Here is a 26,072-nt window from a genome sequence, read left to right as displayed (position 1 = left end):
AGTGTTCTGCAATGGGACTGCTTTTAGACAATCTAGCAGATGGTACTTTTTCATTATATAGAAACTTTTCCTAGGGGAAAACACACCAATTTACTTAAAAAAAAAAAAAAAAGTGAAGTGGTCACACAGAATTAGCTGTACATCTCTGTCCTGGCCTCCAGCACCTCTGCAAAGCCGCAGGCAGGCCGTGAACATTTGCATATGTTAAAAACAGCCCCATTATGCTTGCCTGCACTGGGCCAAAGAAGGATCATATAACGGCACAACTGAATAAGATATCACGTCCTAATCCATGTATGGATCGGGTGAGATCGGCCGTCATTAGCGGTGTGAGTTTATATTCCTGGACCACTCTTTCATCCGTGAGCCCTGAGATCTACATGTCACATGCCCAACATTCCTGACAGTTCCCAGTGCCTCCACCTCTTCCTAGCTACACCCCTCCTTCTCAGTCCCTTACCACAGGACAATGGGAAAGGAAGAGAGTACCCAATTCATCTTTCCTGTGAAAAAATAATAATAAAACAAAGGTCTGGTTAGATTCAGTCTTTTACACCTCAAGTGAAGCTAGTTCATTAATAAGCCAGGACTGAACGCAGGCCACTGACATTCCCATCGTTTTCCCTTTGTACCGCGCCGGGAAAGATAAAGAGAATAAACACAGTGCATTTCATTTTTCTCAAAAATGTCCACACAATAAAGAAACAAGACAAATGCTGCTCTTACATACGCTGGTATAGCTTCAGTAAAAGGAAAAATGTACAGTAGGTTTTTTTTTTTTTACCTAAAATGTGTCTCAATTGGTCCCTACAAACAGCTTCTAAACAAGATTCAAAGATACTGTCATATCATCTGTTAACAACAAAAGCACTAGATATTAATTTGGAACCTAAATATTTTTTTTCCAAAATGGCTTCCCTGGTAATTTCACATCCAAAGACGGAGAGACAAAGCAGCAACCAGTTTCATTCTGAAGCCAAGACCTTTGTAATATATTCCACCATATTTTCACATATGGCTAACCAGCAACCCCAACTGTACAGTGTGCGGGGGGGTGGGGGATGACAGATCTGCTTGATTTTCACGAGAGAGCCAAAGTGTGATTGTGGCCATTTGCCTTGCAGAAGAGTCTAAGAAAAGGAGCACAAGTTACGCCACTTGCCAGTAAGGATTTCCAGCTTTAACCAGTACACATGCTCCAGGCTGGCAGAGAGGAGCTGAAAAGGACACAGCTTTGTACCCAGCCACCAGCTGAACTTGGTGGCAGGCTATTAAAAAAAAAAAAAAAAAAAAGGCACAAATTATACATGGAAGGATGTGGGGGAGGGGAGAGAGGAAAATGCAATGAGCTAATGTTCCTACTTGGCATCTGCCTTTTGACTCAAAGAAAGAGATGGCTCTTTTCCAAAATTTTTCTATTATTATGGTATCAGCTGCCTCTTGGACTTGCTTATAAGAGCGGAGACTGCCAACAGAACAAGACAAGATTTCTGTTGATAGTAGTAAACGTGCATTTTCCTTGAAATAATAGGGATTTTGAGACTTCTTCTACAAAGGTTACTTTGGTATTACTAGTCCCTGCATGAGCCTCTGGACCTGTACGGCCAGGTACTGGTGAGGATATTGACAACAGCAAGTTCTGAACTTAAAAAGGTGCTACCTCGATTTTTTAATACATTCCTCCAATGTATTTAACTAGAGAAGAGTCTGAAACTAATTGGTGCTGGATGTCTCTTGGTGGACTGGCATTCTACCAAATGAATTTCTATTAGTGGGCCCTTGCAAATCTCAGTATAACTCTATTACGCTAACTTCTTACTCTGAAAACTGGAAATCAAAGAGAAAAAATAAAGCATTTATCGAGGCTGTTTAAAAAGGGCTATCCATTCTATCTACTTCATGAGGGAAAGATCTTCTTTACCTAAAAAAAAAAAGGTAGTAAATAAATGTACTAAGAATGACACATTCAAATCCTGACGAAGAACAAGGAATGTTTCCAGCTTCCCTCTGGGGTGTAGAAAGCTAGGAAGAGCATCACTCTTGTGATAAACATAAATGCAAGACAATCTGCAAATTAGTGACTTTTTCTCAACCCATCACGGAGCTCAAACATCTGGACAACTAACTAGACGGAGGTCTGAAAAGGTACCAGAGCACTTGCTCACCTAGTTCAGACTCCAGTGGACACTAATAAAAAGAATTTAGCCAAAACTATGAACAAATTGCTAAAGGCTGAGTGTGAGCTAGCAAGAGCACACAGGATGTATTCAGAAAACGTACATCACAAAGTATACTGGGGGCTACAATAGAAGAGAATTCACATGCACTTTTAGGCTCTTCTCAGAACCTCTTGTGGGCAGAGGCCTCCCAAAAGGGATGGGTGACTATGCCCAGAAAGCATCCTTTGTCCTTCCTGGTTCAGTCCTAGGAGAAAGAACAGCAGCCCTTGCAGGAAAGGTTTGTAAAATAGGCTGCCCAGATCCTTCTTCTCTATCCTGGTCAACAAAAAATGTCCAGTGCCCAGAAGAAAGGCAAAAGCCACTGTTTCCCTAACAGAAATGGTGAAAACCAGTGATGTTTAGGAAAGGGGGAAGGGAAATAAACAGGGACCTCTAAACCTGGGGGAGGGCCAGGAACACCTTGGAGGCCACACCTCCTCCAAGTGAAGCACCCAGTCACTAAGATCGAGGCCTAATCAGAGCGTACCTCACTGGCCTCCCACCCCTGTACTGCAAAGCCCAGAGTGAGAAGCAGCAGCAGGGTAGCCCGGGAGAGAGGCTGAAGCAGAGGGGGAATCTACCCAAGCTACAGCACCATGGAAGGGCTGAAATCCAAGGTCAAGCAGACACGGAGTAAACCTCATCAGCCAATCAGCCCCCACCCCACCCTAAAATACAAGGTAACACTGGAGGGCTCCGAAAGTGTTTGGTGTACAGAGGGTAACCACAGCAACAATATGCTTCGGTATTACTGAGAGCAGTTTGTTTAATTCAAAAATGCAGTATGCAGGGCGCCTGGGTGGCTCAGTGGGTTAAGCCTCTGCCTTCGGCTCGGGTCACGATCTCAGGGTCCTGGGACTGAGCCCCGCATCAGGCTCTCTGCTCAGCGGGAAACCTGCTCCCCACTCCCCCACCCCCTCTGCCTACTTATGGTCTCTGTCAAATAAATAAATAAAATCTTAAAAAAAAAAAAAAAAGCAGTATGCAACAGAACAAGTATATGATCAGAAGGAATTAGAAGACCCAGGTGCGCTAGACTAAGGCAATCTAATTAAAGTGTAAGGAATATTCCACCCAACCAGAGCAGAATACAGGTCTGTTCTGGGGGCATGGGGCGTTTTCACCATGGAGGGCCATAAATTGGCACAACCAGGTGGGACTTATCCTGGGAATGCCTTTGAAAATCAAAATAATTCCGTATGTCAACAGACTAAAGAGGAAAAAAATAATCTCAATGTACAATTTTTTTAAAATTACTATTTACAAATAGCATACTTTCCCCTCCAAAAAACATACTTAAGTATAAATCGAAGATAATACATGGAGGATCTGTATGTTTCAAACCTTCAGTGGTATGAAAATCTGATTACAACGTAACACTGAATGAAACTAAGTAAGGTACAAAATAGTATGTATATATGGCCAGAATTTTATAAAATAAAACTCAAACAAGTATTTTTTCCATAGGGAAACAAAGGCAAAAAAGTATTAAGGCTAAAACAATGGTTCTTTGGTTTCTTGTTGTTAAGAAGGAAATCACAAAGTGTTTTAAAGAAAATAAAACTAAAGTCAATATAAACAATTTATAAAGCTAATTCCTTTGCTGCCACCTGTTACTGTATAATGCACTTCATGAAGTCTACTCAGGTCAGTTTTCTTGGAACTAGTTCCATAGGCTCTTAGAAAACATTAATTTAATAAACTGGTCTCCTAACTGCAGAGCTAATTAGAATCATCAGAATACCAGTGCCATTCTGGGTCTTTAACAGGGTACAGTTTGCTATATGTTCATAGTTTTGGCAGTGTTTTCCAAATTAATTTGAATGCAGTATGTGTGGAGGGATGGTGAGAGAGAGGACAGGGTTGTTTCGGCTGACCTTCCAAAGTAGGTTGCAGATATCACATTATTTTGCTTCTAAATACTTCAGCGTGTATGTCACAAGAATAAGGGCCATTCTGCTACTTACCCACAATACCATTATCACATCCAAGAAGTCCAATTACTTCCCTAACAACTTCTAATATCTAGCCCAAATACAAAATTCCCGTTTCATAAAAAAAGGTTTTGTAGTCAGTTTTTCAAGCTTTTCATATTATGTTTGTTATTTCCTTTTAATACAAAACCACACCCTGTTTTTTTTCTTTTTGACATGGACCCCCCTCCCCAGGAGACCACTCTCATTGAATTGCAGAAATCCCATGTTTTATCTGATTATTTCTCCATGGTGTTACTCAGCTTGTTCCTCTATCCCACGCAGCTCCTATATATTGATGCTTATACTGGAAGACTCGGAATTAGGTTAAATACTTGTAGTGAGAAGACGTCACAGCAAGAGCATGATGCTGTGCTCCTCATACCACATCATACTGGGAGACACCCAACAGGCCACCTCACGGATAATATCGTTGAGCCTGAATGCGGCATTCAGGTGTTTGACTGCCAAATCTCTCCATCGCAAAGGTCCAGCTCTCCCTTTGTTCTTAGCATTTCCACCATGACATGACACGTCATCACTGTCCTGCCTCTCAGGAACCTTCTAAGTGATGCTTTTTGTAGTCCTTGATGGTCTTTGCAGGACCACCAGTTATTTCATTAGGTACCTTATTAATTCTTATTTACCTCTTGAAAATTTCTGGATAGGAAAATTCCGTCTTTGTGATGTATAGGTATGTGGGTTCTGACAAATACAGAGTTTTGTACCCACCACAATAATAAGATACAGAATAGTTACAGCACCTCAAAGTATTCTCTCCCACTGTCCGTTTGTAGTCCTAAACGAAGTCTGGTACAAAGTCCATGCTCAGTAGCTTCACTCCAACCTTACTTGTCCCAGATTTCCTGCCTCGCCTAATGGTGATTAAACTCCTGTGTGCGTAGGAATAAAACCATGAAAATTTATTTTAGTACAGGCTCTGGGGCCCTACCCCCAACTCTAGAAAGGCTAAGGCATGCTGCTTATGATCGTGATGCTGGCAAAACATCGAGTATATGCAATAAAATGATTATGAGCATGGCCCTAATTCTCTACCTTTCCTTCTATTTATGCTCTTTGCAGTGCGACTTTGCAGCTCCTGCCACGAAGAGACGGAGTCTGTTACTGAATCCCATGAGTCTGGGCGGTGACTTGTGGCGGCGGCAAAATACAGCGGCAATGGTGGGGCACTAGCACAAGCCTTGCTGGTTTCTACTCTCCTGGAACCCTTGGGTAGAGGCCTGGCAGATGACCCTCACCAGCCTGCTGGATCAGGTGGGGTGTGTGACCTCACCTCCACCATCGCTTCTGACTACAGTCACTCAGGCAAGTCAGTCGGGTCACCCTGGGCAGCCAGCTCCACGCGACCCACTGTAGACACCTTAGCACGAGGGCCAGCCCAAGATCCCATAAGCTTGGCCAGCTGCCAAATACGCTCAAGAGCAAGAAGAAATGTTTATTGGTTTTAGCTATGTCAGGGTGATGTGTTATACAGTAATAGATGACTTGCACACAATTCTGATACTCTTTACCCAAGGAATACTGACTTCTCTCTTCCTCTCCATTCCCCGGCCCTCCCTCCACCCCGCTTCCTCATCTGGACTTTGATTTCTTGTTCAGATGGCCGCCGTCATGCTACCTCCATGCACGCTGCTGGTGTTGACTGTGTTCTTCAAAGTTGGAAGCCATGTGGTCATAATGCACTCATCCCTAGCATCTAGCGCTGTGCCCAGGGTCCCCGACAGGTGCTCAATCCTTGTTTGTGGAATGACCGACGCCAGACTCCTAAAGCACAGCTCTGATCATGTCACGCCCACACACAGGACCCCACTGGCACTTCCAGCACTTAGGGGGTCTCTTTTCCACCTGGCCTCCTTGATTCTATGACCTCTGTGATCAGGCTGTAGCCTCGCTTTCCACTCTTCTTCCCCTTCTTCTCTTAAGGCCCTGTTCCAAAATGAGGGCTGACTAATAGCACCCTTACTTCCCTGTCTGTGTGATACTGACTCCTGCCCACATCTCTGTAAACCTGACACATTGCTGAAGATCCCAGTCCTCTGTGAGAGTCTGGCAGGCCTAGTGAAGGGAGAGCTCGCCCATCCTGCCTGCATCTAGCACTTAGCCTGAGCCTCTCTTAGCTGAGCACTCCCACCCGAGCATCTGATACTATGGTCATCTGTCCCTTGTGGCCTCTCGCAGGCATCTCCTCTACCTGAGACTGTGAACTTTTCAAGGGAGAGTACATCTTTTACCTCTCTGTATTCCCTATGGTACCCAACGCAGACCACAAAACATAGTCAAGACTTTCATAAATGCTTACTGAATGAACAGATGGTTTTTCATCACTACTAAAGCCATAATAACAGTAGCAAGTCAAACCCACACAAAAGTGGCATGATAAATGCAGTGGTTTTCATACATCAATCCATAAAAGAATCTTCTGGAAGGCCTGTTAAAAATACGAATTCCTAGGATCTGCCCCCAAAGAGATTGGTTCAGCAGGTCTGGAGTAGAACCCTAAGTTTGAATTCTTACCAAGCAGTCCACATGACTTTGGGGAAGGTCTGTGGGCAACACTTTGATATATACAGTGACATACAGCCTGCTTTGTAGTTATGAAATCCAAAGTAAACTCCTTTTTTCACATACCTCAGTTTCTTTTTAGGTTTCTTAACTGTAACACCAAGGCACTGAGGAGCGCCGTGGGCCTATAAAAAGACCAACTTTAACAATACCTACATAGTCTGGCACCTTACTAGCTTAGGTTGCTGGGAATATGGTATCACACCCCATTCTTGGTAATCACAATCTGCACACATTTTTTTTCATCTACATATCCTTTTTATAAACTATTTCAAGTTTAATTTGCTACAAATAGTCCTTTTTTCAGACCATCTCACCATGTGAGGTATGCTATAAATTAAGTGAAGGGCACAACATTCCTACCTCGGTCCCAGAGGCTGGCTCTTAATGCTCTCTCCAGCTGTTCCTCCTCACTCAGTCCTGCTGTGTAGGCATCATAGTTCCTGGGTATTTCTTCAGAGTAAGCTGACCAGCCATACTGGTAAGAATCCTGATATCTGGAGTAGCCTACAGGCACAAGGAAAGGGTTATAGAACACGGCCACATACCGCTCTTTCCATTCTTCATATTTATAAGCAAAGACAATAATCTATATCATCATTTTGAGTACAATTATAACCCTCAAAATAAGGAAAGATGACAAATGGAGAAGTCCTCCATGAGCGTGGGCAACTACAACCTTATCACTGTTGTACCCACAGTGCCCAGCGTGGGACTGGACATGCGTGTGTCCAGTCCCATACATGCCGAAGAGGAACAAGATCTGAATTTACAAAGTCTGAGGGGTACCGGAGAGGGGCTGGTATAATCTCTTTTCATCTGGCGTGGATTCAGAGCTATACAATACTTGGAGTGACTTCTCTGTGAAGTCCTAACTGGAGTGAAGGCAATGGTTGAAATGATAGTTGATAAAGCCTTTCTGTCTTGTGGATCCATACAGTGAAAGGCAGACTAACATTTAATGCAGAGACCACGGGATTTCTGTGCTGGGTGTGATGCTTTGGACAGTAATCATTACATTGATATACAAGGCGATGTATCTATAATTATAATTTTATGTCAAAGAACATAGTTTCTATTAACAGCACTTTTAAGAAATTGGTTGCTAGATAAAATGAGAGAAGAAACAACCTGCTCATTAAATAATGCTTTAAGTATCAGACTTACATATCCCATTAATGAGGGTCAATTACAGAGCAGAGTTCACTTTTACAAGGTGTTTTCATCAATCTTTTTAAGTTGGTTTGAGTTTATTCCTTATATCTTCTTTAATTGCCCACTTTAATGTAATTTGTTTGGAAGAGAATTTTTCCCCCAAAAGATTACCAATCTAATTTTCGTGTAATGAAAGAGTTGTAAGAGTCTGTTTAACTTTACTCTTTCTTTCCTTCATTATCATACCCTTTGGGGATGAGTTTGCAAATGTTTAATTAATGTGCTTTTTGTTGTTGATGAACATTCCTACCCTTTACTTTGAGTCCTGTGTCATAGGTCTCCATATCATCAACTGAGTACACACCTGAGTTTAAATTTCTTACTTCTTTAAGACTACAGGGGGGAAAAACCACACACACACACACACACACACATACACACACACACACACACACACAAATCAAGCCAAAAAAAAAAAAAAAAAGGAACACTATAGGGCAGAATCTGGTTAATTAAGATTTCATATTCAGAATATTTGTTAATTGGTCCTGAGGCTATTTTAAAATTTACTTTTGTGCTGGTTATAAATAAAATGCAAGATTAAAAAGGAAACAGTTTAACTATTTCCATTAAAAATCTTCAGGCACCCCAAAAGTATTTTCATATAAACAATGAAATGATAATAAAACACACTGATCTAGTTTCAGCTGATAATCTAATGTAACTATATACATTTACATAGTAATTGTCATGTTATATGTATCTATTGATTATGTTTTATAGTGGCCTTAATGAGATACAACTGACATACTATTTAATCCACCAATTTAAAGTGTACAGCTCAATGGCTTTTCATATATATTTATAGAGAACTGCCATCACCACAATCAATGTTAGAACATTTTCATCACCCCCAAAAAGAAAACTATACCATTTAGCTATCATCCCCCATCCCTCCCAGCCCTAAGTAAGCACTCATCTACTTTCTGTCTCTATAGCTATGCCTATTCTGGACAATTACAGATATGGAATCATAGAACATGTGGTGTTTTGTGTCTGGCTTATTTCATTTTGCATAATATTTTTAAGGTTGGTCCATGTTGTAGCATGAATCAGTACTTCATTCCTTTTTTGTGGCCAAATAATATTCCAGGCATGATTATATCACATCCAGCATTGACAGACATTTGGGGTTATTTCGACCTTTTGACTCTTGTGAATAACACTGCTATAAACCTTCATGGACAAGTTTTTATATGGACATGTGTTTCATTTCTCTTGGGTCCATACCCAGGAGTGGGTTTCCTGGGTCATAGGGAACTTCTTTGTTTAGTGATTTGGAACTGCCAGAATGTTTTCCAAAGTTGTACCACAGTACATTTCCACAAAGCTATGGTAATGGGTTCAGATTTCTCCATTTACTATCTTTGTAATTACAGCCATCTTAGATGGTAATTACATACCATCTTAATGGTATCTCATTATGGTTTGGATGACTAATGATACTGAGCTTCTTCTCATAGGTTTATTGGTCATTTGCACATCTTCTTTGGACAGCAATCTATTCAGAGCCCAATTTTTACTGATTATTACAACACCGTTCCTTCTTGGTAATATTTTACAATGTCCTTGACAGTCACAAAGTGAATGATTTAAATAAACATTAAATAAAATTGTTCAGGATTTGGGGGACTGATTCTGACAAGCCTTGCTCTGAAAGTAGCAAAAACTTGGTGGGAATTTACTAAATACCTCCAATAAGCCAACTTTCACATTCTCTCTCCTGTTTCCCATATTAGAATATTAACATCATGATATTTAGAACAGGGAAAGGATATAAGTAAATTTCCAAAATCCTCACAATAGTATAGGACTGAAGTTGGATCTGCATTCAAATTTAAAAATCGACCACCCTCCTCAAATTGGTCTCTTACTCAACAAACCATGAAAAAAAAAAAAAATTAGCTCCCATTGTTATGTTGGGGAACACCCACCCGCAAGTTTCATGTCCTAAGAGTAAAGAAGAATATGACATTGCTACAAATATTGTTTTCTAGATTTCCCACCAAAACAACAACAATAAACCTTTCATATAAAGGCAAATGGGTAAAATACAATCATTATGTGTACTTCACAAAGAACAAAAGAAAGGGGCAACCATTCTAAAACATAACAGAATACTTACGGATAAGTCGCTGAATACCACGGTATGCTTCAGCAATCCCTGAACAGAGAGGCTGCCCAATTCCCTAAGAGTACCAATTATTTTATTGCTACACAAAAAAGCATATTGGGCACTTTCCCATATGACTCATTACCACTTTTAAAGCCCCGTGGAAAGTCATCCTTTCTAGAAGGTCTAAGCAGCACTTCTACCCATCTACCCTCAAAAATGTTCAGCTCATTCAAAACCCAGAATAACCACAAAGCTCTGAATACCCATCTATGCAGATACCAGAAATACTACACACATCCACAGAGCTTCAATTGCCAGGTAAATTTGCTACAATTTGAGGCAATATTTTCTTGACACAGAAAAATATTTTTCTTCATGTTATTTCTTATTTAAAAAAAAAAAAAACCAGCACGGCCTTAATGAAACAAGGTCTACAACTCTAAACATCTGAATATTATAAAACCTAATTTGGTACTTGTCAGACAAAACATAGGGGGGATGAAAGGGAAAGCTTCAGTGTGTTAAGTCCAAAAGACTAGTGTGGTTAAACGTTCTATATCATCAGTCATAAATCATCAAGAAGACCAAAACTCCTACCAAAATCTATTATAATAAGAGCAGGTCTCCTAGGACAAAAAAACTTCTTCAGCTGTTCTGCTGTCCCAATCAGATATTTTTAAATCTTCACAATAAACATGGCTGGAAAACCCAACAATCAAACACTTAAGATAAATAAGTTTAAATTATATCCTGCGATGAAATAGCAGTTTAATATTCTTTTGTAGCTATATACTTTGGCTCTGTAGTAAAAGAAATGCTGGTTATCATTATTCTATTAACTACTCCATCTGTTCCTTATACACATACCAGGATTTCATGGCAAAAGAGATCAAGAAACACCACCAAGATTAGAAAAATTGGTAACAGCTTTTTAAACATTCATGAGGTTCTTTGACCTGTAAACACTCTTCCAGCTAAGGACGGCCATATTAAGAATAAACCATTACTTGTCAGAGATACATAGGCTCTCATACAAGTTCCCTAGATGACCATTAGCATGGCCACCTGGCCCTTACACAGCTCTGCTTTTGAAGAAATCCAGTAACTTCGGAGGAAGGAATATACATACTGTAATCTTACAGGGGATAAGAGAGAAAGGTAAAAGGGGTTTTTATTTTTGCCTTTAATCCTGTGGTCTGTGTCTGGTAGGCTTATGCCTCTTCCATATGAAGGAGGAAAGGAGGTTTTCCCTTTTATTTTTTTTTTTTTTTAGATAAATGCCAAAAAATTGTGTTGGGGGGGGAGACGATAAGGGGAACTGCCCTATTTTGTAAGGATAAATCAGGAGAATGGCCATCTCCTATCCCTGTAATACAGAAAAAGCAGAGGCTAGGAATCAGTGAGTTGCATTTTCAGTCCCAGTTTTATCACTATTTGTGTGACATTAGCCAAATGATTTAACATTTCCAAACTTCGGTTTCGCAGAGATCACACGAGACGTTAGGACTGGGGAATCTGCGATAGGTTAAGGTATGTCTGTGCATGGGTATGTTCTTATTCTCTTTGTCCAGAGGAACATTTCTGTTACTTTCAGGGATTTAATAAATTAACCAGGCGAAAAGTCTTTTATCCTCTATCAACTGCCAGGTGTTAGGGACCCTGTTCCATGAGGAGTGGAGAGAATCAAGTGACTAAAAAATGGGAAATCACAATGGGAGAGAGAACCAGTATGGTCTTCCTGTCCAACCCACCTCTTCCTAGTCACATAGATTTACACTTAAGTCAGTGTAAGCTGGTATCCAGGACTGACAACCAAAAGGAACAGATGCTCTTCCAAATGAGTATATTTAAAGCTTCGTCAATAACTAATCATTACCCTTCTTTTTAGGTGAGCTGGCGTTGTCCAGCAACTGTTCCTCTCCTGCACCCAGACCACGTTTCTAGTGTTTTTATCATCCAAAGTAGCAGAGGCAAAAGCCTCGAAGTGCACCTTCATCGATGACTTCGACTGCTACCTGACATCGGGGACTTCTGCTCCTGCGACAACATATACCGGGTGCCCTTTGCCTTCAAATGGTGGAGCATGGTGCCCGAGCCCCAAGCGTAGCCCCGCCAGCCCGGGCCCAGCGCGAACAGCCCAGTCATCGCATTCTGCAGCACTCCGATGGCCTGCCTGTCCCTCCCCCAAGCCATGCTCGTGCCTCAAGGTATTCTGACGGGGCGGCAGACGCGGCTCAAATGTGCTCGAACCCCCTTGGAAAATGGTCCTCAGCTGAGAAGTGGTTACTAAGTATCCATTAAAGTCCTAGGTGTTCCCAAAGAACACTCACTTCTGTGGCCTCCAAGTCTAGTTAAACCCCATCATCTAGGCCTATGATTTTTGTTCTTGATCTCATTAAAATTACCTGGGAAGCTTTAGGAAAAAAAAAAAAAGTCCAAGTCCCTGTCTCTATCCTCATTCTGATTTAATTGGTCTGGGATGAATTCAAGCTATGGATATATTTAAAAACAAAACAAAACAAAACAAAAAAACAAAAACCCTCCTCATATATATAAAAACCTTCCATATATATAGCCAGGGTTAATAATCATGATCCAAGCCTTTATAACTACATCAAAAACAGAGTTTGAATGTAACTCCAGTAGTATCACTCCACTGATTAAGCCCTTCAGTGGCACTCCCGCACATTCTGGATAATCTCCTACAGGCCCTTTAATAAAAGCCTGAAAAGCTCTTTCTTCCCCCATTGCTTTCCTTGACTTCTACTTATTCATTCAAGACCTTGCCCTCCACTTCCTCTGAATAACGTCCAGGAACTGCAACCCTCCTCTCCTCCCTCTCGGGCTGAACACTGCGTGCACCGCGCTCATGCTGCGCAACTGGACTTCTACCTGTGCCAGAAGGAGTAACTAGGACTGGACTAGGTCTTCCGCCGTAGCCAGGTAGAAAACTGGAGAACATAAACGAAATGAATGTTTTCAGACACTGTGTCACAGGCAATGCAAGATTTTGAACCTTGAGAGAAAGGAAAAGGGGCCTGGAGGTACTTTCTTGACTATGGTGTAGGGACAGGGGACACAAGCAGGTGCAACAGACTCTGAGAGCAGAGCTGAAATTTGCAGGGCAGAGAATAGCAAAGGAGAAAACTAAGCGTACGCAAAGACCTTCAGAAAACCTGCATGGGTCGCCTGGAGATTTTGCTGAATTATTAAGCCATGCATGTGTGAGTGAAATGCTATGGGACCAGGCAAAGAATGATGAAGAGCTACAAGTTGAATGATTCCAGGAGCTCAGGCAGGGCTGGGAGACCTTAGCTTTAGAACCAACCAGAACAGAGAGCCCTTATTGACCAAAGACCATTCAGGAGAGATCCCAAAAAAGTGATACCTCAGTAGTAGCACAGAATTAACCCTAGAATAAAAGTTACTTTAGATCCACCTTAAAGGACTTAAAAGCAAGTGCCAGAGGGATCCAACGGTTCTCCAGTGAAATGACTATAAAAGACACCCAGACTTCCATAGCCTATGGGTTCTTTAACATGTGTCTGCTGGAACTGGCCCTGAGAACTGCCGGGCAGCCTCCCCAGCATGTTAAGGGCCTTCGTCTAAAACAGGGCAGATGCTTGGACAGGAAGCCCCTTCAGCATATTTGCAAGGACATCTAGAAAAAAATACGTTCTCTTCTTTAAGTCACATGGTATTAACTACCAGAGGAATGCCTATCTTAGCCTCAGAGGTTAGGCATGATTCTTCCTGAATGTGTAGGTGGGGTGGAATGCAGAGAATTGTAGATGAAAACCTGACTTCCAACACTCAGCAGGCAGTCTGGGCTTGCAGACTGAGAAGCAAGGGGCCGGGTCTAGTCTGAATCTTATCATGTCTGAGAGAGCTCATACCAATCATACAGTATTTTCAGGCCAGTGTTCCCTCCTTCCTTGGCCTTCTCTACCAGGTCACCCAAATACGCTTCCTGGGCTCTGGCTCCCTCTAGCTTTCAGGCATGTTAGTGGCCCAAGTACACACGTGCAGAAGACCCTGGGGCACCATAGCTGGATTACCCCTCAGCAGTTCGATGGTGGCGAACGCTCTGATTTTTGAAGATAAAATGTATTAAATGAAACAAAGTACTTACCTGAACTATTAACGTGGTACTGCTGTCCGGGATAATGCATATTGGAGGAAAAAACGCCTACATGAAGGAAACAAACATTTTAACTGTGGCCGTAAGAAATTCCCCACCCCAGCTTTACTGAGGTCTGACTGACAAATAAAAAATTGCATGCATTCAGGTTGTGTAACACGAATTCTTAAAATTCTTAAACATCTTAAAGTGTGATATAATTCTTAAATTCTATCACATGATGATGTGATATACACATACATATGAAATGATTACAGCAATCAAGTTAATTAATACACTTATTACCTCACATAGTTACTGTACTGTGCCCATGTAAACATAAGATCTATTCTCAGTAAATTTCAAGTATACAAGATCATATTATTAACTGTAGTCACCATACTGTACATTAGAGCCCCATAATTTATTCATCTTATAACTAGAAGTTTGTACCCTTTGACCAACATCTCCCCATCTCTCCTATGTCTCTGGCCCCTGGCAACCACTGTTATACTGATTCCATGAGCTCACCTTTTTTAGATTCCATATTTAAGTGAGATCATATGGTATCTGTCTTTCTATGACTTATTTCATTTAGCATGATGTTTTCTGGCTTCATCCATTTTGTCACAAACAATAGGATTTCTTTCATTTTTATAGCCGAATTAAGTCCACTATACACACACACACACAAATGCACATGTGCACACACACACACACTCTCCACATCTTCTTTATCCATTTATCTGATGGACGTTCATATCTCCGGACTATTGTGAATAATGCTATAACAAACATGAGAGTGTGAACATCTTGAGACACTGATTTCATTTCCCTTTGGATATATACTCAGAAGTGGGACTGCTGTATCATAACGTAGTACTAATTCTTTGAGGAACCTCCATACTGTGTCTCACAAGGACTGTATCAATTTACATTCTCACCAACAGTACACAAGGGTTTCCTTTTCTCCAAAACCTTACCAAGGCTTGTTATCTCTTGTCCTTCTGATAGCAGCCAGGCTAACTCTTCCCTACCTCAATCTGTATTACAAAACCTTAGTAATCCAACAGCAGGGTACTGGCATAAAAACAGACCCATCAACCAATGGAACAAAACAGCCAAAAGTAACTGATGATCCTTCCAACAATTAGGAGGTTCTTTAAAACAAACCCAAGGTCATTTCAAATGATTTCTAAACAATTGTTAAAATAAACTCCCTTTTGTTTGGGGCGAGCCCTATGGGGAACAGAATGTGGGGAACCTTGAAACCCTTCAATTCTTTCTGCAGTGCCTAAGAGGTTCCTGTTGACCTAAGAGGGTCTTTGCCTTTCAAGGTAATGAGGACCTTGAGGCCCCTGTCCCAGGAGAGATGCTCTGGCTATACAGAGGACTTGCCCCCAACAAGACTGCTAGGGGATCCACGGTTCTTACTGGTCTTCCTCCATTCCTAAAAGGGCAGTAGGACCAAAGGTCAATTCAGCCCTGAAGGGAGAGACCGGCAGGGGAGAGCAAGAGGCACACCCTCTTGTGTGATTCTGTTTCTCTCCAGCACCTGTCAGACAGCAGCTTCATACACTTGGCTCTTTTCCACAGGGTTCCTGTATCACCTCAATTCTCAGGTCACTCTAGAACTTTCTCCAGCTTCCCGGGTCGCGGCGGGGGGGGGGGGGGGGGGGGGGGGGGGAGGGGGCGCGCTGGGTGGCAAGGGGAGGGGACAGCAGGCAGAGAGATTGCAAGATATTTGTAAATAGCAGTGAGTGTTTGTTTCAACTTCTCATGTCTAATTTTCTATTGGATTACTTTGAAAATGACACGGTGTAAAAAGTTAAGTCTCCACAGAAGACAGGCAAGGTTTTAGGAGGAAAGCTAAGAGTGTAAATGGTATAACTGTGGGGAAAAATCCTCTTTAAAATCAAAATACTTCCCTAAATTCTATAAAATGTCTGCAAAAGCTTTACAAACCACTTCAACTTCAGACAAACATAGAAAATGAAAGAAAACATTAAACTCCCAAGAATCATTTCTTTTCCTTTATTCATACTGTGAGCATTTGGGCAACAAAGCTCATTTCTAGATTTCCATAATTAAGTTGTATCAAAAATATAATGGAACTGGACATTTTCAATAAATGCAGTTCCCGCTGCTTTCTCCAAACACACACGTTGAAAACGTAGTAATAAGCAAATGCAGGAAAATGGGAATGTGTTTAGATGCAACACAGCCTGTAAAAATCATCTGAAAGTGAACACAGCCACTAATAAAGATGGCAGCACAGTGCCTAGAAAGCTTTCTAATATCATGAATATTATATGGTTCTCAAGAATACCAGTCATCGACACAAACTGTTCAAACAAATTATTTATGGTCCAAGGAAAGGTAAAATAGTCTCAGAAGATTTCCCATGAATAAAAGATGAAATATTGGAACTCATATGGTCTATAAAACAAGTGTTTGCAAAATAGCTTTCCTATAAGTCAAAGCCAGTATAGCATTTTTAAATTAAGAGGGCTAAAAAAAAATCATGTATTTCTAAATAAAGTATTTTCATTGAGCATCAGTTTGAGAGGGAAAAAAGCCAAACAAAACACCAAACAACCAACAGCAAAACTTGTAAAAGCGGGAGCCCTGCTTCAAGGACCACGGACTCAGATATGCATCTTGCCCTCCAGGAACCTAACGCTCACTGGGACTCCTTTCAAATCCTGGCCTTGACTTCACTTCAGATTTCCTTTTCTTTTTTACCTCTGCCTTGCATATACATTAATCCATGGAATGCCACAGAAGAATGCATTATTTTATTTATTTTTTTTAAAGATTTTATTTATTTATTTGACAGACAGAGATCGCAAGTAGGCAGAGAGGCAGGCAGAGAGAGAGAGGAGAAAGCAGGCTCCCCGCCGAGCAGAGAGCCTGATGCGGGGCTCGATCCTGGGACCCTGAGATCATGACCTGAGTGGAAGGCAGAGGCTTAACCCACTGAGCCACCCAGGCACCCCAAGAACACATTATTTTAAACCCACTTAAGTTGTCTGCATTTTCAAGAAAATCTCGGTGTTCTGGAGTACCGTTACTGCTGAAGGGAAACATTCTGCTATGTCGCCTAAGAAAGCTTCAGGTTTACAGTTTGGGTTTGCCACCCCTTCTTTGGCGCAGTGTGAAGAACAGCACCAGCTGTTTTGCCTCTTGGTTTAAAAAGAGCCTATGAGCGAATTCCTAAGAGGAACCACAGGGAAACCTGGGGTTGCCCCTGTTTCCATTAAAATTAAGATGAACTTCCAATGCGTTGTCAGGCCAAAGGTGTTTTGTTTGGTACCTGCACATTTTTTCATGATTTTCTTCAGAGGCCCATGAGTGTACATCAGTCCAACAAGAATCCCGGCCAGATGCCCGGCAAAGGAAGTCCTAGGAGAGAAGGAGACCCTTCGTGAGTATTTGTTCTGCCTCTGAGTAGCTACATTCTGTATTCTCATTAGTCCAGGGTATGTTAATTTGTCACAGTCTGCAGGCTTTGTTCCACAGCACGTCCTTTATGCTGAGCAGCATTTAACTCTGTCCAAAGAACGTTTCCTACCTTAAAAGAAGGAAAAAAAAAAGAAAAAGAAAAAAAAGAAAGGTACAACGACTAACAACCACCATGTGTTTAAGATGTAATCTCCTTCCTTGACCCAGAGAAGCAGGCTGGCTCCTTCAGAGCCCTAGAAGCCTTTGGTCAAGACAACCCACTCTGGTTCTTCCAGTTTTTCTCTGTGGCTCTTATCCCAAAACATAAATGAAACCAGTTTTCTCTGAATTACATCTTGAATTATCCAGTCACTGTGAGGCCCACTAGCTATCCGTGGAGCAGAGCAGATGGCTGCGTTTTTACCCACCACTGACAAGTGAGGCAAAGAGCATGAGAAACCCAGCAGAGCAGAGACACTGGGTTGTCCACAGTCGTTTCCCTGAAGTTGTCTTCATGTGTACCTTTCAGTCACTTAGCAAAAAGAAACTAAACTGTAAACTTCTAACCTGAAAGATGAGCTGGGGCATTAAATTGGTTCCATTTCTCTTAAAGTAGCATCTAAGCTTGGTGATTCAAGCAAGCCCCAGCTAAGTCTTTGTTAAATGAGACAAAGGATAAATGAAAGAAAATCACCTCGCTGGCTCCCTGCCCCCAACTCTTGCTATCGGTGCATCCCACACTCTGCTATCAGCTGTTCCAGAACAGTGAGGATGTCATGTCACCGCCAACCAGGGACACTTAGTGACCCGTCTGCTTACAGTCAAGGTCTCTGGGCACTTGGCCTTGCTCATCCCTTCCTCCCACTCTCATGTCCTATGCAGCCCATCTCCTTGCTCCACGGCCAGACCCCCTCCATGCTCACAGGTGACCACAAGGGGAGCTGAATGGCAGGCACCCCTGCCACAAAGATATGTCCCTCTTTCCTTCCACCTTCCCCCAGTCACTGCTTCTGCATTTCCTATAGCCTGTTTGTGGCCTGCTAGGTTGGGACATGTTTACACATTGCCAGTCTGTCTCTCTCACAAATTCCCTGAGGGCAGCAATGATGTCTTCTTACTCATCTGCTATGCTACATTAGGGACTAAAAGCAAAAACAAAAAAGGTCAAGTGCATGAATACTTCACAGCCTGTGGAAATGACCCTCACTCCAGAAGTGGGAGCAACCGAAAGTTATTAAGGCGCTGATGTAAATTCCCGGGGCACAGTGAATTCTGCAGCTTTCACATATGTGCTGCATGCTCCTTGGGCTGTGCCTGGCACGGGACACTCGAATATGGGCTGAATGAATGATCCAAGTGTCCCAGGACTGGAAGCAAGTTAAACCCACTACATCTTCAACTTAGAACACCTAGGGAGCCAGGGCAGGGATGGAGTTCCGGGCCTGATAATGTGGACCCCACCCACCCCCCACATCCAGCCCAGGAGACCTAGAATCAGAGCCAACACCCTTCCCCTCCCCCTGCAGCAAAGGCCCTGGAGAAGCACAAGTAAGACAGCCAGAAGTCATTCTCCCTGTTGTAGAGCTAGCAAAAAGACCAGTTGGAGAAGAACAGACAACAGAACACTTCGGACAAAAGACGAGAGGCAGCGTTCTATGGACAGGAAGGCACTGCTGTTTGTTCCATCGGACAGTTCAAACCCACTGTTGCCCAGGCAAGCTCTTGCAAACGTCCACACAAATGGCAAGTGACAGTGTGTGTGCTTCCATGCATATGCACACACACGCTTCACACAGTCATTCCTTCAAGAGAGCTATTCCTTTCATCACATAGGTTTACCTCAAAGTATGTATAACCTGATAATAGAAACATGGGATCAGACGCTCAGGTTCCCATTTTTCAGAGAAGGATAGCATGAGCTATGCTCTTCTTCAACTTTTCAAAAAAAAAAAATAAATAAATAAATAAATAAAATTGTGCTTACTTTATTTTTAGGCTACAATAAACTCTTCAAATAGTTCTAGGAATGGCAAAGAAAGTGATAGTTTGAGGGATACAAAAAAGCAGCCAGAATACTTTTTTTTAAAATAGTAACCTCGATTTAACTGAAAAGAATAAAACAGCATCAACATTTTTAAACCAATCTTTATGGTGAATCATATAGATGTAAAATAACATGGGAGAAAATTTCAATTTAAAACCCCAGCCTATTAAACAATCAGTCCTGAGCCTCATTTACAATTTAGAGTACAATACAGTGAAATGAATTTCTTATCTCTCTAAATGAGTCTGGGGAAGTTTGAGTTAGAATCTAATTGTCCTAATGTAATTGCAAATAACCAGGGATGGAAAGCTGGCCGTCCAGAGACCAGACTACATTATCACCCAACGCTCCAAATTTTCACAGAAGTCCCATTTCAAAACCCTAGCTGTCCTTATCCCTACATTTAAGCTGTATATGGGTGTTCTTCTGTTAAAACAGAAGAGACTATGATCTGCTCCAAACTGAGAATTCCTCAACATAACACACAAAAAAAGGGAGATGCCACCAACGAAGAAGGAAATCCGGGCCCATTTTAAGAGGCATATTAACTTTCTCCGTGCCGTTGGTAAACATTTGACAAACCACCGCCTGGGCCCTCTAAGGGACACCCGTGTCCTCAGAAAGGAAATGGAACTGCAGATGGTCTCCTTCCCAGCAGGACAGGAAGCCCCTGTCCCAGGGCTAGGGTGTTTCATCCCTGCCCCTGGGGTGCTGTGGAGGCACAAGGAGGCCCTGCCTGGGCTTCGGAGGAAGACCGATAACGGCTTCAGAAGCAGACTATGCTTTTAGGGTCATCACTATACACGGAAAACAAGCGTTTTGATGTTTGTGCTGTCTGAGGAGGCCCGTGCCTGAGTTACAGCCTAAATGTTTGTGTGGTTCGGGACCGCCTGCTGCTGTCCTCCAAGCATGCACACTGTTCTGAGTCACACCTGCAGCTGATCCCCATGTGGCAGCCTCTCAGGAAAACGGCTTACCCTGGACCTGACTGGGTCTTAGGCTGGGACTGAGGATTTGGTGACGGCTTGTCACCTGCCCTCCTGATTCGAAGTAATCCTCAGGGACAGCATCACCATATTCAACCCTAAACCCATGGCTTACTCGTGCAGTAAATGGCCTGACACTGGCACTCAAAAAGTAACTACTGAAGAAGCAGAGAAGTGGAAGTAAAATTACATATAAAATGCACATTTCTAGCATACATTATGGCTGTATTACAAAAACACAAGTTATGCACGGTCACCAATTAATTGTTGTTTTAGTATCAAATCTCATCAGCAGAGAGACTGATTAAACACAACACCCCTCCCCATCCCACATACCTGGACAATGTGTTATATAAAACACGCTCTCCTTGAACAAAACAGCAGCACTAAACCTATCATATCCCCAAATTGGTGACTTATAAGCTTTATTTCTTCTCAGAGCTCAATAGTAACTCCCTTCAGAAATCCTAAGAGCTATAATCAAATCCTCACTGTGATTGGTAAGATACACTGTACCCATGAACAGTCATACAGGTTGTGCTCTGCGCGGATGGACGACAAGGAGAAGAAATATCATTCGTCTGGGGTCTCAAGAGTGCCACAGAGATCCGATATTCAATTCAGATCATTGTTCCTCAACTTTGGGGCAGGTACCAATGTAATTTCATTTCGACAGGGACAATATCTTGATCCAGTAGTCCTTAGGCTTGCTCAGGTTCTAAGCCCCTTAAAATGTCTGATGAAAGACATGAATCCTGTCTGCAGAAAAATTACACATACACAAACTATGTCACCTATAATTTTAAGATGATCATGGATGGCTTGAATTCCAGACCCTTGCCTGAAGTGAAAATCATCCATCACACACAGAAGAATTCCAAACCTCTGCGCCAAGTCTAAGTAGCTACACACTCAGTTGGAAAAACATCTTGTTTGTCCTCAAATCCTCAGACAGGGGCAGCCATTTTGTTTAGATGATTATTAATGAGCCCAGTCTCTCTGAGGCACCACTGTTCTGTACTGGTGTAACGTAGTCCTGGTTCAATCTCCTTCCTACTAAAGTCTGACTATTAGTCATTCTTTCAGTTCGAGTCTGAGGTAGAAAATTCTGCCATTCTCTGTATATCTGAAAAGGTCTTTAAGTCAGCCTCCTCCTTGAATGATAGGTATAGGATCAACTGCTACTGCTGAGACATATAAGCTGGACAGTCACTCATCTGTCTTTTCTCTTGGCTTTTAAGACTTTCTCCTTATTTTGGGTATACTGTCACTACGCTACAGTCACTCCAGTTGTAGATTTATTTTCTTCACCCTCCTTGAGATTCACGGTGCTTTCTCCATCTGAGGTCTCGTGTTTTTCTACAATTCGGAAAAACCTTCGGCTGTCATTTTTTGTTCTCTGGACCACCAGAGACAGAGCACGGACACAGAATGGGGGTTCAGTTCATGTTTGTAGAGAAAAAAAAAAAGACTAAAGGAAAAAAGCAAGAAGTTAAAATCAAATCAATGTTGGTACACATTACTTATGAGGGACAGTGATGGGAGAAAAGTAATTTTGGAGCAAAACGAAGATGAAGCTATTATAGGTATTATTGTGTGTTACATGTCAAATATATTGCAATAAAGCTGGAGGGAAGATGATTGTGGATTTCAGTTATGCAAACTATATGCAGATATTATTAACACCAGTATGGAGTGTTCTTTCCTATCATGCTGGCGTAAACTGCTCCTCGCTCCTTTCAGAGGCAACTTGGAAGGCTGAGCTAAGTGGTTATGCAAAATGTTCCTGCTCCCATGTGCCACTGTTAAAGAATCAAAAGCGAAAGCTATGATTGAAAGCTGTGACAAGCTATAAAGTTCCTCCTCTGCTAAATGGCAAATTCTTTCCACAGCTGAAGAAGCTGCCATCTCAGGGATAGTTCAGAAAGCAGAAAATGTATTAATCTAAGACATAATCTCATGGTGTATTCAGGGCAAATGGCCTCATTAAGGACGTAACTTGATGGAGACACAGTGTTAGACAAGGCAAAGGAACAAGGTAAGGGAAGAGGGGGTCGGCTAGAAGTGGTCTATTGTATCATATGTCCCATAATTTCCTTCAGTAAAATCAATGATTTAATAAATGATTAAAGATTTTAATCAATGATCTTAATAAACTGGCATTACAATAACAAGACGTAGCAAGAAGTTTTCAGGCTTTGAACATTCATGCCACTAGGAAAGACCTTGATAGGATTTGCTTCTTCCCAAGATAAACTGTTCTTATACCATCTGGTTTCTGTCCTGGATGCTTTCTTCAACCACTATGCCACTGTGTGTCTTTGGCAATGACAATGTGAGAGAGACTTGGTCTATATGCTCTTTCTCTTTACCGCATTCCCTGGCACACCCCGTTTCTGCCACCTTTGGCTACAGAAGTAAAAACTATCCCCCTTCCAATATTATAGTCCCTTTCAAGGGAGGCACTGCAGTATTGGCCATGCAACCTCTAATATCCATGTTGATTTATTAAACATGGTTCCAACCTCCAGCCCAGGGCTGGGAGCTGACCACTGACTTTGATTTGAGTCCCAGACAAACATGATTAGGAGAAAAACAAGGGTATTGCAAAGGGAGAAAAAGCCTCTTCTGCAAAAGAGCCTCCAAGAGAACAGATGACACCTAGCTACTCCTTGACTCTCAATTCCACACTCCTCAGCCCAGCAGCGAGAGAATTTCATGAGTTGGTTCAAGAAGGTAGCATTCGTTCATTCAACAAATACTTACTGACTGGTTATTACATAAATAAGGTCACTGCCTCATGGAGCTTGCAATCTGGTGGGAGCACACATGTGTGAACACACACACACACACAATCTCTCTCTCTCTCTAACTGTAAATTGTGCTGAGTATAAGTGAGTCTACTTTTCTTAGAGTGGTCTGAGATGGCTCCTTAAATGGCATTAAAAGTGACATCCATATGGGGTGCCTGGGTGGCTCAGTTGGTTAGGTGTCTGCCTTCAGCTCAGGTCATGATCCCAGAGTCCTGGGATCAAGCCCCGCATTGGGCTCCTTGCTCAGCAGGGAGTCTGCTTCTCCTTCTCCCTCTGTTCCTTCCCCCTGCTCATGCTCGCTCGCTCTCTCTCTTTCAAATAGATCAATTAAATTAAATTAAATTAAATTAAATTAAATTAAATTAAAGTGATATCCATGGTATTTGGAGTTTGCATGCCCAAGGGGAAGTGGGGAGCTTCCCACAGGGAAAAGCTGCGAGGCTGGGAAGAACTTTTAGTTCTTTTAGTGTCTTTTCGTTGACTGGAGCACAGTGAGGTAGCATAAGGACATCCTATGGCCTGAGATGAATTTGGAAAGATAGGCAAAAGCCAGATCCTATAGGCCTTATGTACCATGAAGAAGAATTTGGGTTGTTTCCTGAGTATAGTGGGAGGCCACAGAAGAATTTTTAATGTGAGAATTTTTAAAAGTGACCTATTCTGTTCACTGGGAGAGCAGACCTGCTCTCTAGACCTGCTCTAGAGAGGCAAGATGACCAGTGGAGCAGACCAGTAAGGAGGCTGACATAGCTCAGGCAGAGAATGATGGCAGCTGGAAGGAGGTGGTCGCAGCAGAGGCAGAGAGAAGTGAATTCGGACAAGTCTATTCTGGCAGCAGAGATCAAAGAACTTGCAGAAGGACTCCACGTGAGGGGGTGTGGGAAGGGGAGAATCAAGGATGGAGTCCACACGGGGGGTGCGGGGAAGGGGAGGAACCTAGGATGGACTCCACGTGGGAGGTGTGGGAAGGAGAAAATCTAGGCTACTGGCTTGTGCAACAAGATGGACAGTGGAACTCATTACTGGGATGGGGGAGACCGGGAAGAGGAGAGGCCTGGGTGGGGACAAAACAAGGCTTGGTACTGATCTGTTAATGGAGAGATACCTTCAAGACAACTAAGTAAAGACATCTAATATCATATTGAGTAGGTAGGTAGCTGGGTACTAAGTTAGAAATTGAGGGGAAGGATGGTTCAAAATATTGCTCTCATATCTCACTTTATTGGATTTCTGGACTATCTGTATACACTATAATATATCTTTATGTGTATAACATAAAACACATTACACACATACGAACACACATATATCTAAAATTAAGATTTTTTAAAAACATTTTTTTAAATTTATTCATTTGACAGAAAAAGAGCAAGAGAGGGAACACAAGCAGGGGGAGTGGAAGAGGGAGAAGCCGGCTTCCCGCTGAGCAGGGAGCCTGATGTGGGGCTGGATCCCAGGACCCTGAGATCATGACCTGAGCCCAAGCCAGATGCTTAACTCACTGAGCCACCCAGGCACCCCTAAAAATAAGATTTAAAGGAAATACATTAAAATAGCACAGATAATGTGTGTGTGGGGGGGGGGGAGTAACAATCCCCTATTTTCCAAATTTCTTATACTAGTGTTTTAGTAACTGCATTATTATTTTTCAAATATAAAGGGCACAGAAATTGGGCAAGGCCGTCATTTAAAAACCAGTATTACTCTCATCAGTGGTGGATAAATCTAAATATTTTTGTTGTTGTTAGGGTAAATCGTGAAGAATGCTTTCCCCCACTTGGCACCGGCAAGTGTTTTTAAATAGCACTCCAGATGAAATCTGTAGCTCGGCAGGATTACTCAGTTTCTTCAGAGTCTGTTGTGGTTACTCAGATTTTTAAAACGAAATGAGAGGTGTGCCAAATACGCTGAAAGCAACAGGTAAGTTTTATTTTACATGCAAAATAAATAAGCAACCCCCCCCCCCCTTAATTGGGGCAGGGACATGAAAAGAGTCAATGCAATTCCAGAAGTGAATGGGTTCACTCTCCTCGCCAGACACGTCACATGACCTCACTTCCCATATTCACTGCTCAGGAGCTATCACGTGCCGAAACTCTCTCCATCTGGCATGCACCTTCACACACACCCCAGCCTCTCAGGTAATCCAGGCGAGTGTTTGAGAACACACAACTGGAGTTAGACTACCTGGGACTGAAGCCTGGGTCTGACACAGCTTCAGGACCAAAGTGCACCTTCACTGACTGTCCCAGCTGCCAGGGTCTTAGCTCAGGTCTCTCCCTGGCTCAGACCCGCTTGCCCTGCTCCAGCCCAGTTCAGGTTCATGGCTGTGACAACCACTTGTCTCTAATGAGCAAGCCTCCTCCCAATCCATAAGCCTCTTGGTAGCTCTCCAGTTCTACCAATAATAAAACACAAGCAAGAATAAAACACAATAAAATAAAACACAAGCAAGGCCTGTTGCATCCTCCACATGACTCTGTCTATCCCTTAGGTTTAGCTCTCTACTCCAGCCCCCAGCCCTACCGCCCCCCAAGCTTGAGCCATTTACAAAAGCTA

At 42.3% G+C, this 26,072-nt stretch overlaps 1 protein-coding gene across 1 annotated transcript in view; it reads right to left on the bottom strand.

The window, feature by feature from the left end:
• The window catches only part of LOC111142601 (rhomboid domain containing 1), a 123,951-nt gene that overhangs the window by 43,699 nt on the left and 54,180 nt on the right, over positions 1 to 26,072 (bottom strand). The window contains exons 4-6 of the mRNA XM_022495905.1: positions 17,543 to 17,631; positions 14,239 to 14,295; positions 7,139 to 7,282 (exon numbers count right to left, since the gene is read on the bottom strand). Of these exons, the coding sequence (XP_022351613.1) occupies positions 7,139 to 7,282; positions 14,239 to 14,295; positions 17,543 to 17,631 (290 nt within the window). The remainder of the gene's footprint in view (positions 1 to 7,138; positions 7,283 to 14,238; positions 14,296 to 17,542; positions 17,632 to 26,072) is intronic.

Source organism: Enhydra lutris, unplaced genomic scaffold, assembly GCF_002288905.1.
Source record: "Enhydra lutris kenyoni isolate GAN:26980312 unplaced genomic scaffold, ASM228890v2 scaffoldscaffold1, whole genome shotgun sequence".
NCBI lineage: Eukaryota > Metazoa > Chordata > Mammalia > Carnivora > Mustelidae > Enhydra > Enhydra lutris.
Note: the sequence above shows the minus strand (reverse complement) of the source record. Positions and strands in the feature narration are given on the sequence as shown.